Source organism: Macaca fascicularis, chromosome 14 (genome assembly GCF_037993035.2).
Source record: "Macaca fascicularis isolate 582-1 chromosome 14, T2T-MFA8v1.1".
Taxonomy (NCBI): domain Eukaryota; kingdom Metazoa; phylum Chordata; class Mammalia; order Primates; family Cercopithecidae; genus Macaca; species Macaca fascicularis.
Genome location: NC_088388.1, coordinates 85,045,831 through 85,073,356, shown reverse-complemented (window position 1 = coordinate 85,073,356; position 27,526 = coordinate 85,045,831). Strand labels below are relative to the sequence as shown.

At 35.4% G+C, this 27,526-nt stretch overlaps 1 protein-coding gene across 50 annotated transcripts in view; it reads left to right on the top strand.

The window, feature by feature from the left end:
* Window positions 1-27,526, top strand: part of PICALM (phosphatidylinositol binding clathrin assembly protein) — a 112,744-nt gene that overhangs the window by 46,469 nt on the left and 38,749 nt on the right. For 33 of the 50 annotated variants that reach the window (XM_074015010.1, XM_074015012.1, XM_074015005.1 and 30 more), the window contains 9 exons: window positions 1,315-1,417; window positions 8,967-9,060; window positions 11,598-11,709; window positions 12,839-12,945; window positions 16,158-16,199; window positions 20,275-20,360; window positions 22,561-22,684; window positions 22,932-23,068; window positions 26,503-26,606. In XM_074015010.1, the coding sequence (XP_073871111.1) occupies window positions 1,315-1,417; window positions 8,967-9,060; window positions 11,598-11,709; window positions 12,839-12,945; window positions 16,158-16,199; window positions 20,275-20,360; window positions 22,561-22,684; window positions 22,932-23,068; window positions 26,503-26,606 (909 nt within the window). The remainder of the gene's footprint in view (window positions 1-1,314; window positions 1,418-8,966; window positions 9,061-11,597; window positions 11,710-12,838; window positions 12,946-16,157; window positions 16,200-20,274; window positions 20,361-22,560; window positions 22,685-22,931; window positions 23,069-26,502; window positions 26,607-27,526) is intronic. The other 17 variants (XM_074015019.1, XM_074015017.1, XM_045370155.2 and 14 more) reach the window with 1 other exon arrangement.

The following is a 27,526-nucleotide window of genomic DNA, read 5'->3' as shown; positions in this document are numbered from 1 at the left end:
AGAAACTGCCTGCTCATCCTTTAATTTTCACTTCCTCCCTCAGTCAGTTCATTTTAACTTTAAAAGTGTATGGAAAACAAGATGTAGAGCACTGCTCTAGGCACAGTTTATGCATATATCCAAGTAGGTTTTTTGTGTCTTATTAGCAACTGATTTCTTATTTTCTTAAGATGGAAATTAAGCAATTCTAGTGATAAGGTTTTAATAATTTCACTCTTTTTATGTAGAGGAGAGTGAGCCTTGAAGGATGAGAGGTTCTTTACCCTCTTAGGATGGGGTATAGTAGATAGAACCATATGAATTGAAGAGCTGAGGAGTGTGAGCATGTAACACCTGACCTGTACAGTAGTAGGTATGAAGTCATATGAGAACAGTATTTTTTTTTCTATTTTGTTCACTGATTTTTCTCCACTGGTACTTAATAGGCACTCAATAAATATTTTGCTAAATAAATGAACTGGTGATATTGAAATCCAGTTAGTTTACATTTTCGGTGGTTTTGGTATTGTCTTTTAAAAGTAGCAAAGATCAAGTAATTTAATTTGTTAGATGAATATGAGTTAAAATGGGTTCACTTTGCAATGAGGAGCAAAAATTTATAGACTTCCTTGAGCCAGGCAATAATTAAACACACAGTTTTTGATGTTTTTAAAAAATAATATTGATTAGATTTTATGTTGCTGAAGTTTTCAAATCAAGGACATGATGAAACAGTCTTAAAATGATTTATGTATTCATTTAGAAATTTCATTGAAAACATATAATTGTTTTTGTTACACCCTAAACTTGCCTATTGCCATTTGTTATATTAGTAATTTTTTTACACTTTTTATAAGGTTGGCACATATAAGTTATGGTTCTAAATACAGCTAAAGATTTTAGGAATATAAAAATTATATGGAGTTGCTTGATGTTTTGAGGAATGGGATTGTGGTTCCATAGGATGTTAAATTTGAGTTGTGAGATTATCAAGTTGTATAAAAGGACATGTTTTTCTAACTCCTGATGAATAAAGAATAGGAATATTGAAAGAAAGAAAAGAAACTTCTTATTTTGGTGAAGGTCTAAGGAAGAGTTTTTTTTTAAAGCTACATAGGACTTATCTGATTTAAATATGAAACCTTAAGAGAATTTAATGGTAATATTATTAATAAGTTACTTAATTTACATCACTAAATTGAATTGGGATACCAAGGCATTATAGCCATTGAATACAATGAATTGTTTTTCTAGGAATATTGGGATTTTTAGTCATTTATAAAAACTTGTTTCTTGTTTTTCTTTTTCTTTTTTTTTTTTTTTTTTTTTTTACAGGATATGACATGTCTACATTTATTAGGCGGTATAGTAGATATTTAAATGAAAAAGCAGTTTCATACAGACAAGTTGCATTTGATTTCACAAAAGTGAAGAGAGGGTGAGTTAAGCTTTTTTTGGCATCTAATTGATTTGAATTTTTAAAAATGTAAAACATAGGAGTACTAGATTATGAATTATGAAATTTAAGCCAGTTTTAAAAGACGAACCTCATTTTTCTTTGATGAGGTATATCAAGTACTTTTTGTGGTAGGATTTGTTTTTAAGTTCTTTTTGTAGCACCTTTATTGAGATATAATTCACATAACAAAAGTTATCCTTTTAAAGTGTGTAATTCATTGGTTTTTAGTATATTTACAGAGTTGTCCAACATCACCACTAATTTCAGAACATTTTTATCACCTCCAAAAAGAAGCTCTGTACCTATTAGCATTTGTTTCCTGTTCCCTCTTCCCCTAGATCCTGGCAACCATGAACCTACTTTCTGTGTCTCTGGGCTTGCCTATTCTGCACATTTCATATAAATGAAATTATACAATATGTGGCCTTTGTGTAGCATAATATATCCAAGTTATAGCATCCATGTTATATCATATATCAGTATTTTATTCCTTTTTCTAACCAGATCATATTTTACTTTATGGACATATATTGCATTTTGTTTATCTGTTCATCAGCTGATGGCCACTGGAATAGTTTCTGCTTTTGACTATTAGGAATAATGGTGCTGTGAACATTAGATTTTATGTGGATTATCTTTTTAATTCTCTTCGGTATATACCTAGAACTGGAATTGCTGTGTCATATGGTAACTCTTATGTTTGCCATTTTGAGGAACTGCCAAATTATTTTTCAAAGCAGTTGAATCATTTTACATTCCCATCAGTAATGTATGGCACTTTCAGTTTCTCCCTATTCTTGCCATACTTATTTTCTGTTTTTGTTTCTGGTTTTTTGTTTTTTTTTTTTTAATTGTAGCCATCCTACTGGGTGTGAAGTAGTGTCTTGTGATTTTTAGTTGTCATTTCCCTGATGGCTAATGATATTGAGCATTTTTTTTTGTACTGTTGACCGTTTGTATATTGTCTTTTGAAAAAATGCCTCTTCAAACCCTTTTCCCTGTTTTTATTTTTTATTTTCACTTTTTGAGACAGTGGCACAATCCCAGCTCACTGCGTGTCGACCTCCTGTGCTTAAGCATTTTTCCCCTGCAGCCTGCTGAGTAGCTGGGAACACAGGCATGCAACACTATGCTCAGTTAATTTTTTAAAAAATTTTCATACAAACAAGGTCTTACTATGTTGCCTAGACTGGTCTTCAACTCCTGGGCTCAAGCAGTCTTCCCATTTCGGCCTCCCACAGTGTTGGGATTATAGGCATGAGCTACTGACCTGGCCTTTTGCCCATTTTTGAATTGGGTTACTTGCCTTTTTATTGTTAAGTTGCAAGAATTAAAAAAAATATATTCTGGACACCAGTTGCTTATCGCATAAATAATTTGCAAATATTTCTCTCCTGTGGCTTGTCTTTTCAGTTTCTTGTTGGTGTTTTTTGAAGAACAAACACTTTTAACTGATTAATTAAGTGTATCTATTTTTTTCCTTTGGTTGCTTCTACTTTTGTCATCATGTCTAAGAAATCATTGTTTAATCCAAGGTCACAAAGATGTACTCCTACTTTTTATTCTAAGAATCTTGTATTTTTTGACCTTATAGTTAGGTTTTTTATCTCTTTGGAATTAACTTTTGTATATGGTGTGAGAGATGAGTCCAAATTTATTCTTTTGTATGTGGATATATAGTTACCCAGCACCATTTTGTGAAATTACTCTTCTTTCCCCATTGGATAGTCTTACCACCTTGTTGAAGATGAATTGACCATAAATGTAAAGGTTTATTTCTGGACTTGCAGTTCTGTTCTGTTGATCTGTATGTGTATCTTCATGCCAGTACCCCACACTGTCTTGCTTACTGTTGCTTTGCAGTGTGTTTGAAAATGAGAACGTGTGAGTCTTCCAACTCTATTCTTTTTTTCCCCCAACATTGTTTTGGCTGTTCTGGGCGCCTTGCATTCCCATGTGAATTTCAGGATCAGCTTGTTGATTTTTGCAGAAAAGATAGCTGGGATTTTGTAGGGGATTGCATTGAATCTGTTGATCAGCTTGGGGAGTATTCTTAACGATTAAATTTCTAGTCCATGAACAAGAGATGTCTTTCTGTTTATTTGGATCTCTTCTCATTTCTTTCAGTGCTGTTTTGTATTTAAGCTTTCTTTTAATCTCAAATGCAGAAGATGCATTTAATTTTTGCTGCACCCTAATTAACTATCATCTTAGCACATGATCCAGTCATATGAATGATACAGTCATTGCTTCTGTAACTGATAACACCTGATACGCAGATTTTTTCCTAGAATATAGGATGAGGGCTGAGGAGAAAGCCACTGAAGACATTCTTAGCAGCAGTGATGACCCTTGTAGCTATGAAGTCCTGTCTTGAAGGGAATCTGTCATGTACAGAAATAGCCTGGTGAATGCCTTCCTGAGCCACTCTGCTGCTCAGTGATCCCTAAAGTCTAAGCAATTGATGTGTTCCTTTAGATTGTTCTATTGAAATTTTAAATTAATGGACTGAAGGGAAAAATTTAGCTGAAATATAGAATTAACCTCTTAGTTATGCAAGAAAATTTAAAGCTGAATTTAAATGTTCTATGTTGCCATTCCCAATTCATCAGGAGGCAATTATTTTGGAATATGCCTAGAGTAAATTCTACAGATTTTATTTCATATATTTAAGCACTTTGTAGAAGATTATGTTGGAGAACTTTTTTAGAAGTCTGATTTTTAACCTCTGTATTCTGTCCAATAATATTACACTGTAAAGTGTCTTCAGTAAAGTTGATCTTCAGTGTATTTACCAATTTCAGAATAATAGATTTTTAAAATGGTAACATTTTTTCTAATGTGAAGGGCCAGTCTTGAGAATAGTTGATGAATTTTTTTATTTAATAGAGCAGTCTTTTTTAATTGGATGAAAATGGCTCTTGATCAAGTACAATAAAATTAGTATTGACTTAGTTGAATCAAGGAGGAGCCATAAGTGGGGACCATAAGCCATTGAGTGGGGACCAAGAAGAAGCGCAAAAGTGGCATTATACACACACACATACACATATTAGACTGTATAAATACAAAAGAAAAATATCAAGAATATCAGGTATAAATTGAGGACATGACAGCAGTTGAAATGTATTATATCATGGCAAAAACCTCAGTAGGCGACACCTTTTGGAGAGGACTCTCATTATAAGTAGTGAAGTTTGATTTATTAAGATAATTTTTTATATTTACAAAAGTAATAAACAAAAAAAAATTAAGAGTACCATCCTAATTCATAGAAAATGTTAACATTTTAGTGTGTCTAATCTTTTCTGTGGGTGTAAATAAAAACATGTATATAAAGGCACATAGGAAATTACATAAAAATTGGATCAGATTCTTTGAAGGCTGCTTTTCTTTCCTCCTGTGTATTTTGGACATTTTCAATGTCTGTACACATAGATCCATCTCGTTCTTTTTTTTTAAGATGGAGTCTGGCTCTGTCACCCAGGCTGGGATGCAGTGGTGTGCTCTTGGCTTACTGCAACCTCCACCTCCCGGGTTTAAGCGATTCTCCTGTGTCAGCCTCCCAAGTAGCTGGGACTACAGGTGCCCGCCACCATGCCCAGCTAATTTTTGTATTTTTGGTAGAGATGGGGTTTTGACATGTTGGCCAGGCTGGTCTTGAACTCCTGACCACAAGTGATCCACCTGTGTCGGCCTCCCAAAGTGCTGAGATTACAGACATGAGCCACCTCGTCCAGCCTCAGTCCATCTCATTCTTATGAATGGCTGTAGAATTATGTTGCAGGTGTACATCTGATTTATTCCCATTTTTTTTTAATCTTATAAAAGCAATGGATTGACCATCCTTTTATTTATGGTTGCATTAAGAGAGTTTTTCTATAGAATAAATTATTAAAATTGATGGGTCATTGATAAATATATATACATTTAACATTTTAATAGAAAACACCAAATTATGCTTTATAAAAGTTATAACAAATTATTGGCTTAGTTATTCTGTATTCTTCCATCATGAAAAATGCATCTCATGTGTTCATTTTGTATTAGCTGATTGAATAATAAATGGTGATATTGAGCACACTCCCCCTTCCTTTTGAATGCCATATTTGTTTTATTAATTGTCTTTTGATGTCCGTTGACAGCTTCTCTATTGGGTTTTTCATTCTTTTCCATTGTGTTGAATAGTGGTAAGAACTCACAAGCTTTTTTAGTCAGATGAATCTAGGTTTGAATTCTAGCTTCATACCAATTAGATGAGGGACTTCAGTGAGATACTTTAGCTGGTTTACTGACTTTTAAAAAATGTTACTTTGAAATAATTTCACTTCCAGAAATGTAGCAAGAATATTAGAGAACATCTGTATACTTTACTCAGAACCACCAGTTTTTAACATTTTGCCACATCTGCATTTCTCTTTCTGTGTATATTCACATAGGCACGCACACACATTTTTTTTCTGAACCATTTGAGAGTGGGTTACATACCTGATGCCTTTTATAGTTTATATCTTTTAATACTTTGGTGAATATTTTCTAAGAACAAGGATATTTTGTTACATATCTGTCAGCTTGCTAAACTGCTTTCACATGGTGGCACACAAACTGATAACTATTTATACAAGAGACTACTTGAGGCTAAAGGGTTAAAAAGGGTCAACATCTTGGCACACTCATAACCCTTTCTACCGTGCTAGTATGCTGTGGCAAAACTGGGAAGGCCTTACTTAAGCTCTGAGTTATTTCATCTGTAAAATTATGATGTTAATTAGTACTTTTCTGTTAGGATTGTTGTGAGAATTAAATGGGATATTGTATCTAATGCTTAACACGTAATGAACACTTAACAAATGAACTTTTTGTGTATTAGGAAAATGTTATAGGTTATGAGTATTTTTCCCTGTTTTTTTAACATTGTTAAAAGCTTTACAGTCTTAGGTGATCAAAACCGTTATCTTCATTTTTATGTTTTTTATCTTTCAAGCAAGCTCAGTGAGCTAAAATGATTAATTATTATGTTTTCATCAGATATATTTATGGATTCAGTGTTTTATATTTTAATCTTGGATTCATTTGGAGTCTACCATGGTAGGAAAAACATGAGGTAAAAGCCAACTTTTTTTTTTTTTTGAGACAGTTTTGCTCTGTCACCCAGGCTGGAGTGCAGTGGCGTGATCTCTGCTCACTGCATCCTCCGCCTTCCAGATTCAAGCAATTCTCCCACCTCAGCCTCCCGAGTATCTGGGACTACAGGCACACGCCACCGTGCCTGGCCACTTTTTGTATTTTTTAGTAGAGATGGGGTTTCACCATATTGGCCGGGCTGGTCTCAAAATCCTGACCTTGTGATCCACCAGCCTTGGCCTCCCAAAGTGCTGGGATTACAAGCGTGAGCCAATGCGCCCAGCCTTAGCCAACTATTTTTAAATAGAAATATAGTTTGGGTGGCAAGAAGACCAGACAATTGCTTTTTGTTATTTTCTGTTCTAGAATTAAATATTTTGGGAGTTAAGAGCTGAGAGCTGATGTGTTTCATGTAAGGAGACAAGGAAAGAGAAGAAGAAAACTTGAAGATGCTTAGGAGAGGATTTTATTAGAGAAGGCTAAGAGGATTGCTGGCAATGTTGAGTATTCATTTGAGGTTGATGATCATGAGTTTATAGTTTTGCCAGTTTGCCCAGTTGTGCCGTTTTCTTTACCAGCACTCAGCTATATCTGTACAGGCATGGATTAGTTAGGTGTTTGCTCAGCCAGGATTGTTAATTTGCCAGGTGACTGACATGCAGGGAAGAAAAGAGGTGCAAGAAAGTTAAAGGTATTTGTAAGGGAGTGATTATAATAATGATCTGTGGAATTCTAAGCTAGGTGAAGAAAGTAAAAATGAGAAAGGATCAGTGTGGGTAGTGGTGGAGTTGAAACATTGAAGTTTCTGATGAGGTCAAATAGTTTTTGCCACAGGGATATGTGACCAAAGCAGCTGAAAGGTTAACAGGTAATTGTCACGGAATAAGGTGTCTGAATTTTACCTTTTTGTTTGTTTGTTTGTTTTCGTTCAGGGGTGGGGCTAGGATGCTGTGGTTTCTGGGGGCAGTAAGGTTAGAATCAGGAATTTTGACATCAAGATGTTGGATTGGTTGTCCATATAGATGTTGAAGCTAATGAAGACAAGAAAGACTGAGCCAATGTTCAAATCTTCTGTGATGAAGAAGTAACTGGAGGTAAAAAAGTGACTTCAGTAAGAAGAGTTGCAAAAGAAGGGATGGTGTCTCATCCCAAGCTCCAGCAGCTGGTTCCAGCCAATGCTGTTTAGCACTTGAGAGGAAACAGGCATCCATAAGTTAACATATTGGGGAGAATTAGGCCGAAGCTGATCAGTAGGTGACTACTTAAGGTAGTCCAGTATTTGTTTATTAAACTTTGTTGTGTCCTGCAAAGCACAGTTGTTGCTTTTTATAGCTTAATTGTTTTTTGGCATCTGAGGTCATAGTTCATGGTTTATCGTAGGGTAGAACAGCCATTTATAAGTATAGATCATTTGTAAATTAGGGGAACCTGACATATTTTTTGGAAATGCCTTATTACTCAGCCAAACAGTTATGCCATTATTTCACAGTCTAATACACCTGGGTTTACATAATGACGCTACCACTGATTAGTTCTGTGATCTTAGGCAAGTCTTATACCCTCACTGAACTTAAAATTTCATCAACCGTAAAATGGAATAAGAATATCAGTAGAATTTTTATGAGGATTTGAAAATGATAGGGCAATCTCTTGAGTAATACTAAATGTGATATACAATAAGCTCTTAATATTAGCTGTGTACGTTAGCCCTAGTACCTTTCACGTAGTAGTTTTTAAATCTGTTTTGGTGCCGCTAATATTTCTCTATCTTTAGAAATACCTGTTTGGAAATATTTAACAGACTATTTTATTAAAGACTGTCCACTGAAAGTATCTCTTGTGTAATAGCCAGATTAGAATGACTTGGTAAAATTGTTCTTTATTTTGTAGTGAAGTGGTTTTAGTTATCATTTCTGAATTAAAAGCCATTGCTGTTGGGTCATGAATAAAATACTGTAAATAAAGCAGTGCTCTAAGACTTTGTCAGCTCCTGGCCTACAGAGTGTTTAACTGTTTAGTGACTTCAGGCAAATGATTATTTTATTTGTAATTTTTAAAAAAATGGTAAAACTGCTCTTCACACACCAATGTTTGTGAGGATCAGATCATTTCCTCATGTGAAAAGTGTGCTGTAGACCTTGCTGTTTAATGTAAACTTTTGTTTTTATAGTTCATGCTTTATGTTCTTTTTTAGTTCTAAATGAGTACCTTGACATTTAACATATTATGTTGCCTGTTTTTGTTTTTCCTGTATGATCTCTGCTTTAGTTTTCATAATGACTTAAAAATATGTGGCATTTAATAGCAACTTGGTTCTCTGTTTTAGTAGAGAACCAGGGGAGTTTGAAATGTAGATTTAATTGCAGATTCATTTGTTTATTTCTCTTTTTTTTTTCCGTAACAGGGCTGATGGAGTTATGAGAACAATGAACACAGAAAAACTCCTTAAAACTGTACCAATTATTCAGAATCAAATGGATGCACTTCTTGATTTTAATGTAAGTTGATTTATGCTTTTGTAATTTAAGATTTTAAAAAATTAGGTCATTATAATTAATGAGAATTTTTAACTTCAAGTTTTCACAGACTCTAGTTTTTCTCACTGATATCCTATATGGCTAAGGATTTTCTATAAAATAGTCTCAAGTCAAATTACTTTTTGATTTTTATGACTGTTTTGGATTTCTTTAGTGCTTCTCTGGCTCTAGAATTTTAAGATATACAAGCTAAAGTGGTGAAAGGATTGATCTGAAAATATATTTTCTTTTAATAATGACTTTTAGATTTTAAAAATGTACAGGGGTATTTTTTAAATGAATAGCCAACTTAGTATTTTGTTTTTGTCTATTTAATGGGACTCAAAGCGTGACAGTTATTCAGAAAAAATTTAAATAGCATTTATAATAGCCTGTTATGTAGCTATTGCCCAAGGGCATTGTGTTCCCTGGAATTTTTATTTTAATGACCATGACTTCATCCAAGCTGCCAGCTTTGTCATTTATTTATAATATGTTAGAAGTTAGCACTTTCAACTCTGTTCTGGTTTTTTTTGGCATCTATCTTACAATGTTTTGTTTATTATTTATTTGACATTTTGTTTTAGAGATTGTGAGTGCGAGTTAGTGAATGGAACTGTGACAGTTTCATGCTGAAACAGATTTTTCCTTTAAATTGTTTAATTGCTAGTTTTTAAGCTTCTTCAGGACAGAAACTAGGTCTCTTTTGTTCTCTGTTGTACCCCCATTGCCTATTAGCGTGGCACATAGTAAGTGCTGAGTAAACTTCAACACTATTGAAACTGTAAGATTCAATAAATCTTACAGGTATTTCATAGACTAGAACAGAGATTATCCAACTATAGCTCACTGCCTATTTTTGTATGTTTTATAAGTGGTTGAAAATAATTAAATGATATTTTGTAACAGGTGGAAATTATATGAAATTCCAGCTTCAGTGTCCTCAATAGTATTATTGGAACACAGCCAGCCCCGCTGGTACATATTATCTATGGCTGTTTCATGTCACAACAGCAGAGTTGAAAAGTTGTGACAGACTGTGTGGCCCACAAAGTCTAAAATACTTACCATCTGACCCTTTACAAAAAAAAGTTTGCTGACCCCTACTCTAGAAGGCCTGGGGTATTGATGCAGTTATTCAACATTATTTTGGTTTATATAGAAGCTCAGGGTCCAACCATGCATATTTTTCTTAATATATTGTATTTTTTATAAAATTTCTTATTCTTTTCAATGTCTGTATTGTACTTTGTTATATATAACAATTTATCTGATCCTCCTGTTGATGGATGTTTAGTTTTTCTGTTTTTTTTTTAACCTAAACAGTGCTGCACTCAATTCTCTCTCCTCTCTCTGTCTCTTGCCTCTGTGTGTGTGTGTGTGTGTGTGTATGTATGTGTGTGTGTGTGTTTCCATTTGTAAACCTATTTAATAGGGTTAACACCCAGAAAAAGAATTTGGTGGTTCAAATAATATAAGCATTTACATTTTTAATAAATATTGCTTCTGTTGCAAAAGGGTGAGCCACTACTCAACAGGTGTCTGTTTTTGCTTTTTCATCTTTTTTTTTGTTGTTTTTTTGAGACAGCATTTTTCTCTGTCACTCAGACTGGAGTGCAGTGGCGTGATCATAGCTCATTGCAGCTTCCAACTCCTGGGCTCAAGCAGTCCTGCCACCTCAGCCTCCTGAGTAGCTGGGACTACAGGGGTACACCACCATGTTCAGCTACTTTTTCTTGGTTTTAGTTTTTTGTAGAGAAGAGGTCTTGCTATGTTGCCCAGGCTGGTCTCATTTTAAACTGCCAGGCTCAAGCAATCCTCCTGCCTCGGCCTTACGACGTGCTGCGACCACAGGCATGAGCTACTGTGTTCTTTTTTTTTCATTCTTATGGGCACTGAGTAATACAGTCTGATGTTCAGGAAAGGATATTTTAGTAATTTGATTTGATTATTATATTTTAATTTACCTGATAAGTCAAGTTGTATTTATTTTCATATGTTATTGTCCATATGTATTTTTTATATTATAAATTGCTTTCATTTACTTTATTTATTATTAGAATTCTCCCTATATAATGGACAGCAACTCTACTTGATGGTCTGCAGATACTTTTTTTTTTTTTTTTTTTTACCAGTTTTTTGTTTGCCATTCAATTTTGTGCTTAGTTTTTCTGTATATAACAACGAGTTAATTTTCATGTGCTAAAAAGAACTTGGAATTAATTTGGTTTATCTTTTTTATTTATTCCTTGAGATAAAACTAAAAATATTTCCAATATTCTTGTTAGTCAAATGAGTACAATTATTTGGTTACAGCAAAACTTAATAATAATAATAAATAATGTTTATTTATATGGTAGCTACTGCACTAGGATCTTTATGTATGTATTAGAGAAAATAAATGTCTTTTTCACTAACTTGCCTAATCCTGGAATTTACTGTATTTTAATTTGAAGGAAGTCTTTTTGTGTCATTTAAAACCTAAGATTAGCTAATTTTATTTTCCAATTTTTCCCCAGGTTAATAGCAATGAACTTACAAATGGGGTAATAAATGCTGCCTTCATGCTCCTGTTCAAAGATGCCATTAGACTGTTTGCAGCATACAATGAAGGAATTATTAATTTGTTGGGTAAATACTGCTGTAGCTTAGTAACATTTCTTATCTTGTGTCATATGGATAAATAATATTGACTGAGTTGTTACTTAAAGCTGTCTAAAAATTTATTATGATATATTCATTCATTGTAACAATTAATTTGGAGAGAAGAGTTTTACACCTGATTATTTCTGCAAGTGATTACATACTTTTATACCCAGGATGTTCAGCAAGTTGAACTTTATTTTTTAGATATATCTATGTTTTTTCTACCCATTTTGTTAATTTTTAGAAATATAAAAGTGCCTTTAAAATTTAGCTGGGTTAAGATAGTAGTAAGTTTTAGGCTGAGGCAGGAGAATTGCTTGAACCCAGGAGGCGGAGGTTGCAGTGAGCCTAGATCTTCCCTGTGTACTCCAGCCTGGGCAACAAGAGCGAAACTCTGTTTAAAAAAAAAAAAAAAAGTAAGTTTTATGTTATATGTATTTTACCACAATAAAAAAAGATGGAAAAAAAATTTTTTTTGTCCCAGAAAAATCATAATCGACTCCATAATGAACTTTTTAAAAAATTTAAATCTGTTTTTTATAGTCTGAAGTAACATGGACTTACTCAGGGGTGCTTTAATCTATAGGATAGGGAAATTTGGCTTATTTTTTCACAAGTGAAAAATAAAGGTTTTTTTTATAAAGCTTTGGAAGGCATAGTCTTCCATACTATAATTAGTATAAATTAACCTCTTTACTCCTATGTATACATTAAACTTAAATGAACTTTCTGAGTGACATTTGGGCATGGTTAAGTTGTTAGATAATACACTATTAGTAAGAAGATTGGAAATAGATGTTAGTGCTGTTTTAAACGGGGTCAAGTGTGATACGTGTTTACACACAAATATATACTTAGGTAATTGTGAGGAAAAGTATTGTGGCACAGACTGGGAATATGAGTAGGGTCAAGTAATGTTTCTATTTTTTTAATATAATAGCAGCTCTATTCTAATTTGCTTTAAATACCTAAGCTAGCTTAACACTGATATTTTTCTAGCAGGGTGTGTATGTTCCTTTAGAGACCTATTTGGAGCTATTACCTACTCTTTTTTCCTTTTTTTGAGTGTTATATTTTGATGTGAACAAAAGAATTTTTACATTTATTTTGTCAGAAAAATATTTTGATATGAAAAAGAACCAATGCAAAGAAGGTCTTGACATCTATAAGAAGTTCCTAACTAGGATGACAAGAATCTCAGAGTTCCTCAAAGTTGCAGAGGTAAACTGTCTTTAAGTGACTGTCTCCTAACTTGCCTTTTTGTCTGTAAGTATGGATTTTGAAGTCATCACTTACTATCCAAATAAAATAAATGTCTTAAATTTAGTATTCAGTGATACTATTATGCTGTATTGAATTCTGTACCAAGATATGAATATGATAAAATAGTGAATAAAATACATGCTGTATATTTAATTCAGTAGCGAGTATTGAAAAGTTACCTGTTTTTAAATTGTTTACTTCTCTATAAAATTGAGTAAGTGACATACAGTAGTGCCAGAGATTTTTATGGTTGGAATTAATCATATATTTGAGAATGTTTATTGTTAAATGTGGTAGAGAATATCCAGTATCAGTGCAGGTTTCTTTTCAGTGAGACAGCTGGAGCCACATAGTTCAAAATGTTTTCGTTGGCAGGGCACTGTGGTTCAGACCTGTAATCCCAGTGTTTAGGGAAACGGAGGTGGGTGGATCACCTGAGGTCAGGTGTTCAAGACTGGCCAACATGGCAAAACCCCATCTATACTAAAGATACAAATATTAGCCAAGCGTGGTGACGGGCACCTATAATCCCGGCTACTCAGGAGGCTGAGGCAGGAGAATCACTTGAGCCTGGGAGGTGGAGGTTGCAGTGAGCCGAGATTGCACCACTGCACTCCAGGCTGGGCGACAGAGCAAGACTCTGTCTCAAAAAAAAAAAAGCTTTTTTTCACCAACAGAAATGAATTTTGTGTATTTATTATCCTTGATTGTGAAAACCATGAATGTAGGTAATAGGATAATCCAATTTTGCGGCTCTGCTTAAAAATAATTTTCTGAAATTGTCACAGAAGGCAAGTGTGGTAATACTTGCAGGCATTATCTTGCTACTACAGAGGCGTTCTTAAGGGTTTTTTTGTTTGTTTGTTCTCCCATTCTCCAGCCTCTACCCATCTCCACCAAAGATTTCTTCCTAGGATAATTTGCTCAATTATGTCAAAGTAGTTACTTTGGAATTAGCAAGTTAGTGATTCTAGGCTTTATTACTGTGGTGATATGTGATTCTATATTAGAAGCAATCGGACAGAACAGGATGATCAGACAATAGGTTTATTATTAATCTGCCGTTTCAAGGAGAAAGATCCTTTCCAGTTTTTAAGGGTCAGTCACATATTAAAACAAGAAGGTGGTGTTTATGCTTGTGATTCTAGTAAATTCTTTAGATAAGTTTTAATTTGTTGACATTCTCTCTTGGCCTTTTATGTTCTTTGCATTTGGTAGTTGTAGTTAAAAGTTTTTTTTTTTTTTTTTTTTTTTTAAAGACAAAGTCTTGCTCTTGTCCCTAGGCTGGAGGGCAATGGCGCAATCTTGTCTCACTGCAACCTCTGCCTCCTGGGTTTGAGCGAGTCCGCTGTCTCAGCCTCCCGAGTAGCTGGGATTACAGGTGCCTGCCACCACACCCAGCTAATTTTTGTATTTTTACTAGAGACGGGGTTCCACCATGTTGGCCAGACTGGTCTTGAACTCCTGACCTCAGGTGATCTGCTGGCCTCGGCCTTCCAAAGTGCTGGGATTACAGGCATCAGCCACGGAGCCCAGCCCAAACTTAAGTTGTAAGCCCCCTTCTGTACTCCAGATCTGCTGTTAAGTTATTCTTAGGTGGGATAGACTCTCTGCTATCTATGATTTTTTTTTTTTTTGAGACAGAGACTTTCTCTGTCACCCAGGCTGGAGTGCCATGGCATGATCTCGTCTCACTGCAACCTCTGCCTCCCAAGATTCTCCTGTCTCAGCCTCCCACATAGCTGGGATTACAGGTGCCCGTCACCACACCCAGCTGATTTTAGAGATGAGGTTTCACCATGTTGGCCAGGCTAGTCTCGAGCTCCTGACCTCAAGTGATCAATCCACTGTGACCTCCCAAAGTGCTCGGATTATAGGCATAAGCCACCACACCCAGCCTGCTCCATATGATTTAAGAAAAATATGAAGAGTCCCTTGCCTTAAAATATTCTGTTATGAGACTGTCTCTGGGCTTGCAGTTCAATTAGAATGCCTTAGTTCCTGGAAGAAGGCAAGAGTAACGTCTTGAAACATGTTTGAAGAGGACATATATATCAGGCAGCGATTAGTAACATCTGAGTAATAATGAATTTATCAGGTTTTGTTTTTTTTTTTTTTTTTTTTTTTCTTTTTGCTGAGACGGAGTCTCGCTGTTTCCCAGGCTAGAGTGCAGTGGCGTGATCCCTGCTCACTGCACCCTCTACCTCCTGGGTTCAAACGATTCTCCTGCTTCAGCCTGCTGAGTAGCTGGTATTACAGGTGCCTGCCACCATACCTAACTAATTTTTGTATTTTTAGTAGAGATGGGGTTTCACTGTGTTAGCCAGGATGGTGTCGATCTCCTGACCTCATGATCCGCCCACCTCGGCCTCCCCACATGCTGGGATTACAGGTGTGAGCCACCGTGTATCTGGCCTTTATCAGATTTTCTACTGACATCATTCTGAGACCAACCCCTGAGAGGTCACAAAAGGAAGGGAGACTGATTAGAAAATGAAACACAGCCATGGGACAGAAAATAGTTTTCTAATTGGATGCTAGAATACACAGGAACCATTTCTATCTTTTTTTGCTAGAAATTGCCTAGGGCCTGAGCATCATGAAAGTGTATTGGAATTGCTTTGTGAAGACAGTTATATCCTGATTAGATATCACTTGACATTTTTGTAAACCTGGCCTACCTGACAGAACATGAGTTTTTAAAAATGTTATCTATGGTGATTTCTAGGGAAAACATGTTTTATGGAGAAAGACAAAGTCGATGTCTTCAGGTTTGTTTCTTAAATTTTTTTTTTGTTTTCCATCAAAGAACTTGTTCATGGTCAGGCTTTCTCATTCTTAACATATTTATCGTATTACACATAGAAGACAGGGGAGTTTTCAGATTGTGACAAAGTAGCTTATATATAGGTATTCAGAAGACATAGGAATGGTAACTTAGATTTGTTGACTTTCCAACTCCAGTTTCCCTACTGTTAACAACTTCTAGGGCCACCAAATAATATCTAAGCCATTGGAAATATTGAGTATTTTTGGAGATTAAATATCTTCCTGATTCTTAAGAAGTCTGTTTAAAATATTACTGGTACTAGCCGTGATGTCATTTTTCCAAATTTTATTTATAAAATATTTTTATTATAATTTATTAAATACAATGCTTCTTCTTACAGCAAGTTGGAATTGACAGAGGTGATATACCAGACCTTTCACAGGTAAGTATATTGTTAAAATATCAATCCACTATCTGTTGTGTACGAGCTGTGAAGAGTATTAAGATAAGTAACATGTAGCCCCCATTGTCAAAGGGATCAGTGCAGTTTTTGACCAATTTTAACATTTTGATGTATTCCTAAAGATTGTTCTAACATTATGACCACATCAAGTGATCTGCTTGCCACTTACATTTGTGGCCTACCCACTGTCATACCATTTATTCAGTCTCTTCAATCACTGTTTCTTTCCCATCATCATCATTTAAAAAAGGAAAAAAAAAAAATTTTTGGAACCTGAATTTAGAAAATGATATTTAGAAAAACAATTTTCACTATACTGCTGGTAGAGAATTATACAGTATTTATTTTTCCTGTTTTAAACTTCCACTTTGACTGTTTGACTCAGTTGGGAGAATTAAATAGGGATAAACTTCAAAACATAATATTAGATCAAGAGAGTAGGATTTGGGATATGTCCAGATTTCAGTCTCAGCTGTGCCATTAGCTGGCCCTGTGACTTTGGGGAAGTTACTTTCTAAGCTTCAGTTTCATCATCTGTAAAATGAAGATACTACAGTACCTACCTCATACAGTAAGTAGTTCAGGGGATTAAATAAGTTAATGCCAAAAAAAAAAAATTTAGAGCATTAAGCACACTCAACTAATGTTGGCTGTTTTAATATTGTCTTTATCATCATCATCATCAAAAAGTTTCTAAGAAACAAACTTCATACCTGCTGGTTGTTGTGGCTTATTCTCTGTTTTCTTTACTGAGTATTAAGAATGAAAGTACCTGGCATAAACTATCCTTGTAACATTTCCATCAACTCTGTCAACTGTTGACATCTGTTTTACCTTGTTTTGAATTGTTCCAGGACATTTTTTTTTATGTTTCTTTTTGACATAGAGTTTTGCTCTTGTTGCCTAGGCTGGAACGGCAGTGGCGTGATCTCAGCTCACTGCAACCTCCACTTCCTGGGTTCAAGCGATTCTCCCACCTCAGCCTCCCAAGTAACTGGGATTACAGTCTTAAGCCACCATGCCCAGCTAATTGTTGTATTTTTAGTAGAGACAGAGTTTTGCCATGTTAACCAGGCTGGACTCAAACTCCTGACCTCAGGTGATCCGCCCACCTAGGCTTCCCAAAGTGTTGGGATTACAGGCGTGAGCCACCGCGTCCGGCCTCCAGGACATCTTTTAAATGCCTTGTTAACAGTTACTACTGAGCTTCTCTGTACTCAATTGTTCTGATTCTTCCCTCTAATGTCAAGGCTAAGAGTATGCAATAAATCTAGTCCTGGGTTATATCTAAGTAAAGAATCCTGTATATGTCCACTTGAAATAAATTGGCTTTATTAAGAGCAAGCACATTATTCTGGGTTGAACATGAGATAAGTCATTGCTTGAATAACGTATAGTATAAAATGATTTGGCAACTTTAGATTCCCCTGTTACCCACCCCATTTGTTGTGCTTCCCTTATGTTTTATTTAAAATTCATTGTCCTCAGGATAGATGTAGAAGTTACGGGCCATCATCATGTGTCTGTGTATGTTAATATTCACCCTATTGTAATTAGAATAGGATTCTTTAACCTCTGTTCCTCTTTTCCTCTGTATTGATGATCTCTAAGCAAAGGGAACTTACCAGGCATTCTTTGGGTGATTCAGAAAATTTTCAAAAGTGAATAAAACAAAGCTGTTTACACTTTAGGGAAGATGGTGGTAATGCAGAAGAGTGGAAATTTGAGATTATTTACTCTTTTTTTTTTGTTATTACATATTCTTGCAAGGTGTAAAGCATCACATTTTCTTCACTCTTTGGGTTTTGTTGGGAGAGGGGGAGAACAGATAGGCTTTTGCTTTGTCACCCAGGCTGGAGCGCATTGACAAAATCATGGGTCACTACATCCTCAACCTCCCAGGCTCAAGTAATCCTTAGCCTCAGCCTCCTTAGTAGCTGGTATCACAGGCATATGCCACCACACCCAACTAGTTTTTAAATTTTTTTGTGGAGACAGGGTCACCTTATATTCCACAGGCTGGTCTCAAACAACTGGGCTCAAGCAGTCGTTCCACCTCTACTTCCCAAAGTGTTGGGATTACAGATGTGAGTCACTGTGCCCAGCCTCCTCACTGTTTGTCATGTGGATTTGACTTTTAAAGAATAGCCAGATATATTTAGAAGGGATTTTAGAAATGGTTTGTCTTACTTATCATAACTTGGTAATTTAATATTTTTATTTGTAAGCCACAGCTTAAACCCTTCAGAAAAAAGATAAACTACAGTTTCTATGACCAGAGTTTCAGTTTAGGATTTGGTACCATAGTAGTTAATTATGTAGTCTTTAAAGTCAGAGATACCTTCCCTATCTTGGCTTCTGTTGTGTATCAAATATGTGATCTTGGACAGATAACTTAATCTTCACTGTCTCAGGTTGTTTATCTGTAAAATGGATATACCAGTAGTGTCTGCTTCATAGATTCAGTGACTACTACAAGGTAGCTAGCGCAGTACCTGTTGTGTGAGGAGAGCTTTTTAAATGTTAACCACTATCATCAACATCCTCCTTATTTCTGAAAGCTCTAAAGACAGTGCTTTGCTACATTTTTGCTGGGGCTGTAGGAAGTGCTTATGTACTCTCATTTCAACAAAGAAGTTCATCTTCCAATGTAGTATTTGGTTTTAAATGGTTTTCTACTGTATCTCCCTTGGGCTAAGGTCCTGGTATGTAGAGGAAATAGTGGATGAAAGAAGTTGTTAAAGTCATAAATGATAGAGAAATTAGTAGGTATTGCCCCTTTAACTATTTTTAGATCCTGTAATCCAGAAACTGTGTCTCAAATCATGTAGAATATTTAGGGTAAGTAAACGCTACCGATGCATTTGCTTCACTTCTAGTGGACAGTTCTTAGTCTGCACACTGAAAAGGTTTCCTTTTGAAAGCTTTCTTCATATTAAGTTGAGATTTGACCTGTAGCCTGAGTTTAAAATAGTCTTCTGTTAAAAAAAGGTAAATACTCATTTCAGTGCAGTTTGATAAACATTTGTGTAACCAACACATCATTCAAGATAGGAAAATTCTATTTCCCCAATCCTTATGCCCCCTTCCAGTCACTTCTTACCCACCTCCACAATCACTGTTTTGTTTTCTAATAGCATAATTTTGTTGGTTGTTAAACTTAATATAAGTGTAATCATACAAGTATTTACTTTTGCATTCTGGCTTTTTTTGCTCATCATATTGTTTGAGAGCTGTCTATATGTTGTTGAATATACTATTAATTAATTCTTCTTTATTGCTGAATAATATTTACCATAATTTTGTCTATCCATTTTCCAAATGATGGACTTTTGGATTATTTGCAGTTTTTGACTGTTGTAAATAAAGCCACATTAAACATTAAGTCTTTTCTTACAGAGATAAGTTTTTATCCCTTTGGGGTAGTTAGGAATGGAATTGGGTCATTAAGGTGGGTGTGTATTTTAACTTTGTAAAAAACAACCTAATCCATTTTCAAGGTGATAAACTCCCACTAGTGATATATGAGAGTTCCAGTTGTTCCATGTGCTCACCAACATTTGATATTGCTAATGTATTTAGTCATTGTAGTAAGTGAAAAGATGTATCTCATTGTGATTTTCATTTTCATTTCCCTGATGCCAGTGTTCAGTGTCATTTATCAGTAATTATTCCAGAGTCATGTTTGAACACATTTAGTTGCTCAGCAGTGCTTATTAAGTACCTTCTGCATGCTCAGTAGTATGTCTAGCTTTTGGGAGTATGGTTTTACTTTAAAATTTAAGTACTTGCAAGATTTTAAAAAAATGTTTCATGTTTACATAGTTTTCTGTTCTTAACGTTTTTGGTAATGTTTCTTAATATTTCCAACTAGGTCATGTTTGTATAATAAAAGTAACATTGTCATTCTCATTAAGTAGCTAAAACTCCACTGTTAATTAGTACATGAAGAACATACCTGTTTATTTTTGTTGCTCTCTGATTAGATGATACTTGATTTAATTTGACCAGTGGCCTAATTATCATGAAATTCTTAATATTTGTACAATTGCAGGCCCCCAGCAGTCTTCTTGATGCTTTGGAACAACACTTAGCTTCCTTGGAAGGAAAGAAAATCAAAGATTCTACAGCTGCAAGCAGGTACATCATTCTTTGTAGGACAAAGATCAAGAGTGATTTTTCTGAGGGAGTAGATGAAATCAGCTCAAGTTCCAAGCTATTTAATTTCTTTTTATCTTGATTTGATTTTCTATAAAATGGGTTTAATCATAATATCAACCTCATAGAATTAGTATCAGGATTAAATGGATTAATACATGCAAATTCTTGAAATAGTTTCTGACCTTCAATAAATGTCAGCATCTGTTAAGATAATGACAGTGACTGCATAGTTTAGAATTGTGTTTATGATGTCAAAAGTTCTCCTGAAGATGATAGTGCATTGTTTTGTATGATGCTTTATAGTTATAAGATACTTTTTTTTTCTCTTCCCCCCGCCGAGACAAAATCGCACTCTGTTGCCCAGGCTGGAGTGCAGTGGTACAATCTTAGCTCACTTGTAACTTCCACCTCCCGGGTTCAAGCGATTCTTCCACCTCAGCCTCTCAAGTAGCTGGGACTACAGATGCATGCCACCGCACCTGGCTAATTTTTGTATTTTTAGTAGAGACAGGGTTTCACCGTGTTGACCAGGCTGGTCTTGAACCCCTGAAATCAAGTGATCGGCACACCTCAGCCTCCCAAAGTGCTGGGATTACAGGCATGAACCACCGTGCCGGGCCTGTAATTACAAGATACTTTTGTATTAATTTGCTCAATCCTAACAATAGCACTGTGAAGCATGTAGTAGCAGTGCTGGGACTCAAACCTAGAATATCTGACATCAAATTGCATCATCTCTGTCTAATGCCAGTTCATGGGGTTGATTATTGATATTTTATATTTTAATCACTTTATTATGTTTTAAGCTAATTCCTCAGACTAAGACCAGTTAACCTCGCAAATTGAAAGTAACACATCATTTCATATCAATCTGGTAACATGATTTTTGCATTGGGTTAAGAAATTACTTGAGTTACTCTCATGTTTTCATATGAAGCTTTTTTAAAAACAACATGAAGAAAGAATTTGTATGGTGAGAACTTTCCTTTGGTTCTTTTTAGACTTTCTGATTGTTTCAGAACTTTAGTCTTTCTTTTAGTAATAAAATTTAAATTATTTTCAACGGAAAATGCCATTATTAGATTTTAGTACTTATTTTTAATCCTAGATTTGTACTTTGAATTTTCTAGTAGGATTTTCGAAGTAGCAGTCAAAACAATAAGTCTCATTTATTTGAGAGAATAATGAAGAAAAAAGCCATGTAGTTCAGGTGTACCAGTTTACCTGAAATGTTTATCATAAAATGTATTGGTTTTCTTGCATTTCTGTCAACTATGTCACTCTTCCTTTGTCTTCTGAGTTGTACCTTTTTATTGGCTTATTTATAATACTATTTTATGTAAAATTTAAAAGAGTTTTTACCACTTTACATGCTTAGAGTAGAAATTAATGATGATTAGTGTGTGGTAAAAGGAAAATAAAGCTCAAGGTAGTTCTTCAGGTTAGAATTCTTTACCACTTGTTTTACTTAGCCTAGAGTTAACATTTGGAAAGTTAATGTTGAGGTTTATAATGTGGATACTTTTTTGATAAAAGGGAAAGGAGATGGCTTGTCAGTAAAAGATGATACATTGTATGTGTATATTAAAAAGGAAATTCTAGTTTGGCAAAAGGGCAGCACATAGAAAGATGCCAGATGACCTGGTGACTAGATTGAAACTAGTCTTCTTTTGAAGGAACCTGAAGTCCTCTGGGGATGTTGTTATAGGTGAAACATACCTAGACCTCCGTTACGTATTACTGGTATGCATGTTTTGGTGTTCTGTGGCACTGCCAAAACGTAGGCTGTAAATTAGCAGAGGGTTTTCACTGTGATAAGGTCAACACTTTTTCCCATCAGGGATTTTGTGGGAGTATGTGGGCTCTTTCCCAATTGCATTGGTTTCCCCTCTTGGAGCTTGGAAGAGGCAATGTGCCCCACTCTCTTGTGAACCCTTTCCAAAGTCAAACATTTACTCTAAAAGCAGTGAGTGTATATGTAAGTCAAGATTTTTCTAATTGCTCTAATCCCGTAGATCACTGGGTGGAATATTTCATCTGAAGTACTGGATTTGAATCCAGAAGTTAAGTTTATAATTATAGTGCCTATCCATGGCAAGGTTGCCAGACCATTTCCTGACCTGGGTGTAATGTGAAGTGTTTAGCAAAAAGCCAAATTATCTCTGTTCAATTATCCTAGGGCAACTACACTTTCCAATGCAGTGTCTTCCCTGGCAAGCACTGGTCTATCTCTGACCAAAGTGGATGAAAGGGAAAAGCAGGCAGCATTAGAGGAAGAACAGGCACGTTTGAAAGCTTTAAAGGTAAGTTTGTGCATTCTCCATATTTGGAAAAATGAGTACAGGTGTTCATTAGGTAAATGGGGCCTCTGCACAGAGTCTTAAATGTATAGTGTTAATGGGCTGAAACTCAGTCTGACTTTTCATCGTGACATAGAATTAGGTAAAACAGAATATCTGCTATCAGAACAAATTAGAAAATGCTTTTTTCAGAGGTTGTACAAACAAATCTAGTTTCTGGAATCCTTATGGTAGTTCCCTTTCTTAACAGGAACAGCGCCTAAAGGAACTTGCAAAGAAACCTCATACCTCCTTAACAACTGCAGCCTCTCCTGTATCCACCTCAGCAGGAGGGATAATGACTGCACCAGCCATTGACATATTTTCTACCCCTAGTTCTTCTAACAGGTAGGAGTAGAAGTTAAGGTTACCTTTGAATACGTAGGTTCAAACACTTCTAATAGAAATTTTGCAGGAATTTTCAGGTTTACTTTTATTTATACTTTTATAATCTATTCACACAAAGAGGTGGCGATAAATGGTGATATTGGTATAATACCTAAAGATAAAGTGGTGAGAGTTTATATTTTACTTATTTAGGAAATGAAATATAGTTAAATCACTGATTTATGCTAATAGGAATATAGCTGTTATCTCTGGGCAAACTTTTTATTGTGTAAAAATTATGATTAAACACATTTATGAGACATCTAATGCTTCAAGACCCTTTATAGCTCTTTGACATATGGGTATGATGTATATTTTAAAATACCATTTCATTGGATATTAAACATCTGTCATATCTGTTTCCTGGTTTTAAACTCTGTAATCTGGAACATAATGACAGTTTAGTTGCCAGGTTTCTTGGTATTGAAGCCCACCACACTAACTTTAATAATCTTGTTGTCTAATTTAAGCTACTTAACATGGAAATATAATATTGTGGGGTAAAGTAAAATAATTGACATTTTCTAAACCTGTTTTGTCTTTTACCTCAGAGTGGCTTAAAGTAGTTTAAAAGTCAGATTCTGGTTTGAATCCTGGCTCTTTTAGTTCTTAACTTTTTTTGAGAACTTGTTTTCAAGTGAGATTGTGGTTATCAACTTTAACATCAGAAACATTTGGAGAGTTTATTAAACTACAGATATCTGAGTCCCAGTCCTGGAGTTCTGATTCAATAGGTGGGACTTGGGGCCCAAGAATTTTTGTTTCTAAGATGCTCCCAGATGACTAGCTGTTATTAGCACAGTGCGTTATTAGCACATGTTAAATGTTCCAGAGTGGTGAGTTTTTTCCTTTCACCTTGTTGTTGCTGTTTATTTTATTAACTCGTCCTTGAAAGTTCATCTTCCTGCCTACTGACTCCTAATAGCTGAGCCTAAAAGCTCATTGTAAGTTTTAGTATGTGAAATGCTTGCTGTGTGCATTCTCAGTTGCTACCTGCTCCCTAAAATCTTAGTAGGTGTTTGCTGAATTTAGTTCTCTTTTTCCTTTCAGCTTTATGATTTGTTTGCTCATGTATGGTACCTTCTTTAATCCCCAGTTAAGTAACATTGACCCCATTAAGGGGCAAGTTCTCAACATGGAGACCTTGAAAAGAAGTCTGTCCTAGGAGAGATAAATGAAAAGAATGTTCAGTGTTTGAGGCTGAAACAAATTATTGGATAAAGAACTAATTTCACTGTTTTATCTCACGTACTAAAAATGTTCACCTTTTTAATAGTAATTAAGGGCAAATCTTACAGCCCATTTATAGAATTCTTATTGTATATTCTATATGTTCCCCAAAGCACTAAATGCATTTATATCTACTATCTACACAACTGTTTTACATCTAAAAGACATGTCTTCAAAACTTTTTTATAAAAATACAGTTAGAAGGAATAAGTTCTAGTGTTTGATAGCACAGTAGAATTACTAGTTAGTAATAATAATTGCGTTATCTATGTCAAAGTAGCTAGAAGATTTAGAATGTTCTCAACACAGAGAAATGATGAATGTTTGAGTTGTGATAGATGTCCTGATAATTACATGGTATGCATGTATCACAATATCATATGTATCCCATAAATATGTACAGTTGTTGTATATCCATTTAAAAAGAAAAACATTCTATTTTGGAGAATATATAAGTTAAAAATTAGGAGCTGGGTGTAGTGGCATGTGCCTGTTGTCGCAGCTACTCAGGTGGTTGAGGCAGGAGGAAGGCCTGAGCCCAGCAGTACAATGCTAGCCTGGGCAACATAGCAAGACCCCGTCTCTTTGCCTGTCTCTCTCTTATTCTCTCTCTTTTGAGACAGTGTCTTACTCTGTTACCCAGGCTGGAGTGCAGTGGCACAGTTATGGCTCACTGCAGCCTCAACCTCCTGGGCTCAAGCGTTCCCCCGTCTTAGCTTCCTGAGTAGCTGGGACTACAGGCGCACTCCACGATGCCCAGCTATTTTTCGTTTTTTTTTTGTTTTGTTTCGTTTTGTTTCGTTTTTTGCCATTTTGCCCAAGCCGATCTTGAACTTTTGGACTCAAGCAGTCCACACACCTCGGCCTCCCAAAGTGCTGGGATTACAGGCATCAGCCACTGCACCCAGCCTCCAGACCCCTTAAAAAAATTATCTGTATTGTGTTTGAATTTTTAGACACTCTAGGGTCATGTTTTGAGTTGTTCATTAAAATCACATAGAAGTCTTGAGGTCAGAAATATATCATGTAAGCCAGGCATGGTGGCTCATGCCTGTAATCCCAGCACGTTGGGAGGCTGAGGTGGGTGGATCATCTGAGGTCAGGAGTTTGAGGCCAACCTGGGCAGTGTGGTGAAACCCTGTCTCTACTAAAGGACAAAAATTAGCCAGGCATGGTGGCATGCGCCTGTAATCCCAGCTACTTGGGAGGCTAAGGCATGCAAATCACTGGAACCCAGGAGATGGAGGTTGCATTGAGCCAAGATTGCATCACTGCACTCCAGCCTGGACAACAGAGTGAGACTCTTGTCTCAAAAAAAAAAAAAAAAAAAAGGCTGAGTGCAGTGGCTCACGCCTGTAATCCCAGCACTGTGGGAGGCCGAGGCGGGCAGATCACCTGAGGTCAAGAGTTTGAGACCAGCCTGGCCAACATGGTGAAACCCCGTCTCTATAAAAATACAAAAATTAGCCGGGTGTGGTGCTGCGCACCTGTAGTCCCAGCTGCTCGGAAGGCTAAGACAGGAGAATCACTTGAACCCGGAAGGCGGAGGTTACAGTGAGTGAGCCAAGATCGTGCCGCTGCACTCCATCCTGGGCGACAGAGCGAGACTCTTGTCTCAAAAACAAGAAGAAAGAAATATATCATGTAAATAGTGTATTGTATAATGGGGTGGCTCTATTCATAAATGCATGTAAAATTTTTTCCCTGTATCATTGATACGTAGTTGGGATACTGAGGCACTAGAAGTGAGGTTAAGGAGTATTTTACTTTGTAGTGTATTGCAAATGTGATTCAAGTTCTGTGAATATTAAAAGAATTTTAAAAATATTAAAATTGCTATGATATTTTGTATTTTAGAATCTTATTGTTTAGGTTCATTTTAATAAGGAAATTAGTTTTTTTCCGGGGGAAGACATTTATCCTTTTCCGAAGAGCTACTGTTCTTTGAATCCTGTATAAACTTAAGATATGATATTAGATTATTTTTCCAAGCCTCCTTAGAAATATGCTATTATATGAAGAAACTGTTCCTCTTTTGAGATTTATATTAATGAGACTTTTCTTCCTTGTTTTTAATGTTTTTATCTGCGGTGGGCAGAGAAGGTGACACTAAAGTAGCAAAGTTTTTCTGGTAAATAAAACACGTTTCCAAAATATCTTTCTAGCACATCAAAGCTGCCCAATGATCTGCTTGATTTGCAGCAGCCAACTTTTCACCCATCTGTACATCCTATGTCAACTGCTTCTCAGGTAGCAAGTACATGGGGAGGTAAGCATTGATTAATTCTATTTTAGATTTTACATGCATCTCTTCTCATTCTGTGGTGTTTTACTTATTTGTAGTTTTTTATTACACTTGATGCATGAGAACTTGATAAATATTAAAATGGTAGTGAAGCAGTTTTATCCCTTGAAGGTATGTTCATTTATTATAAATAATTTAGGAATTTATGTTCAAATAAATTATGAAATGACATTTAATAAAGATAAATGTAAGAGGAAGGACCAAGTGTATTTTTAGGTATGAGATTATTCTTTTAATGTTGAATTTTTATTTCATAACCAGAAAATGCATAGTGGTTATTTTGATTTTGGTGTAGAATTTTTGTTTTAACTTTTGGGGAAATAACTTATCTTTGTGTTAAGTATATGATAAAGTTCTAATAAAACTCAGATGGTATTATCACACAGGAACTATGTTGTGACCAGGATTGTCTTGACCAGCTGTATGGTCAAGACTTAAATGTTTTAAATGTTTTTTAAATTAAGACCTGAAAGATTTTGCTAGTCAAAGAATTTTCCCCTTGTGCCAATAGGTATGTTTGCTGCCCTTAAGCATTTCTGAAGTGATAGGCTTATCTCTCATAGCAAGATAAATTATTCTAATGAGTTTTTACAGTATATAAACAAAGCTTTTTTCATTTTATTTTAATGATTTGAATTTAAGAACATTTAAAATTTTTTTTTTAAGGAACTATATCCTAGAAAGTAAGCTCTGTGAAGGCAGGTTTTAAAATATTTTGTTCTGACAGGTAGTTTGTAAACGTTAGTTGAATAAGTGGACGCTTTCTCTTCTGGACAAGTTCTTTTGGTGTCAAGGTGGGGGCACAGAGCAGATAGTGAAACCCTAAAACACTAGATTTCAGGCTAGTTTTGTGAGCCTGAACTTGATTTCAAAAACTAATTGAC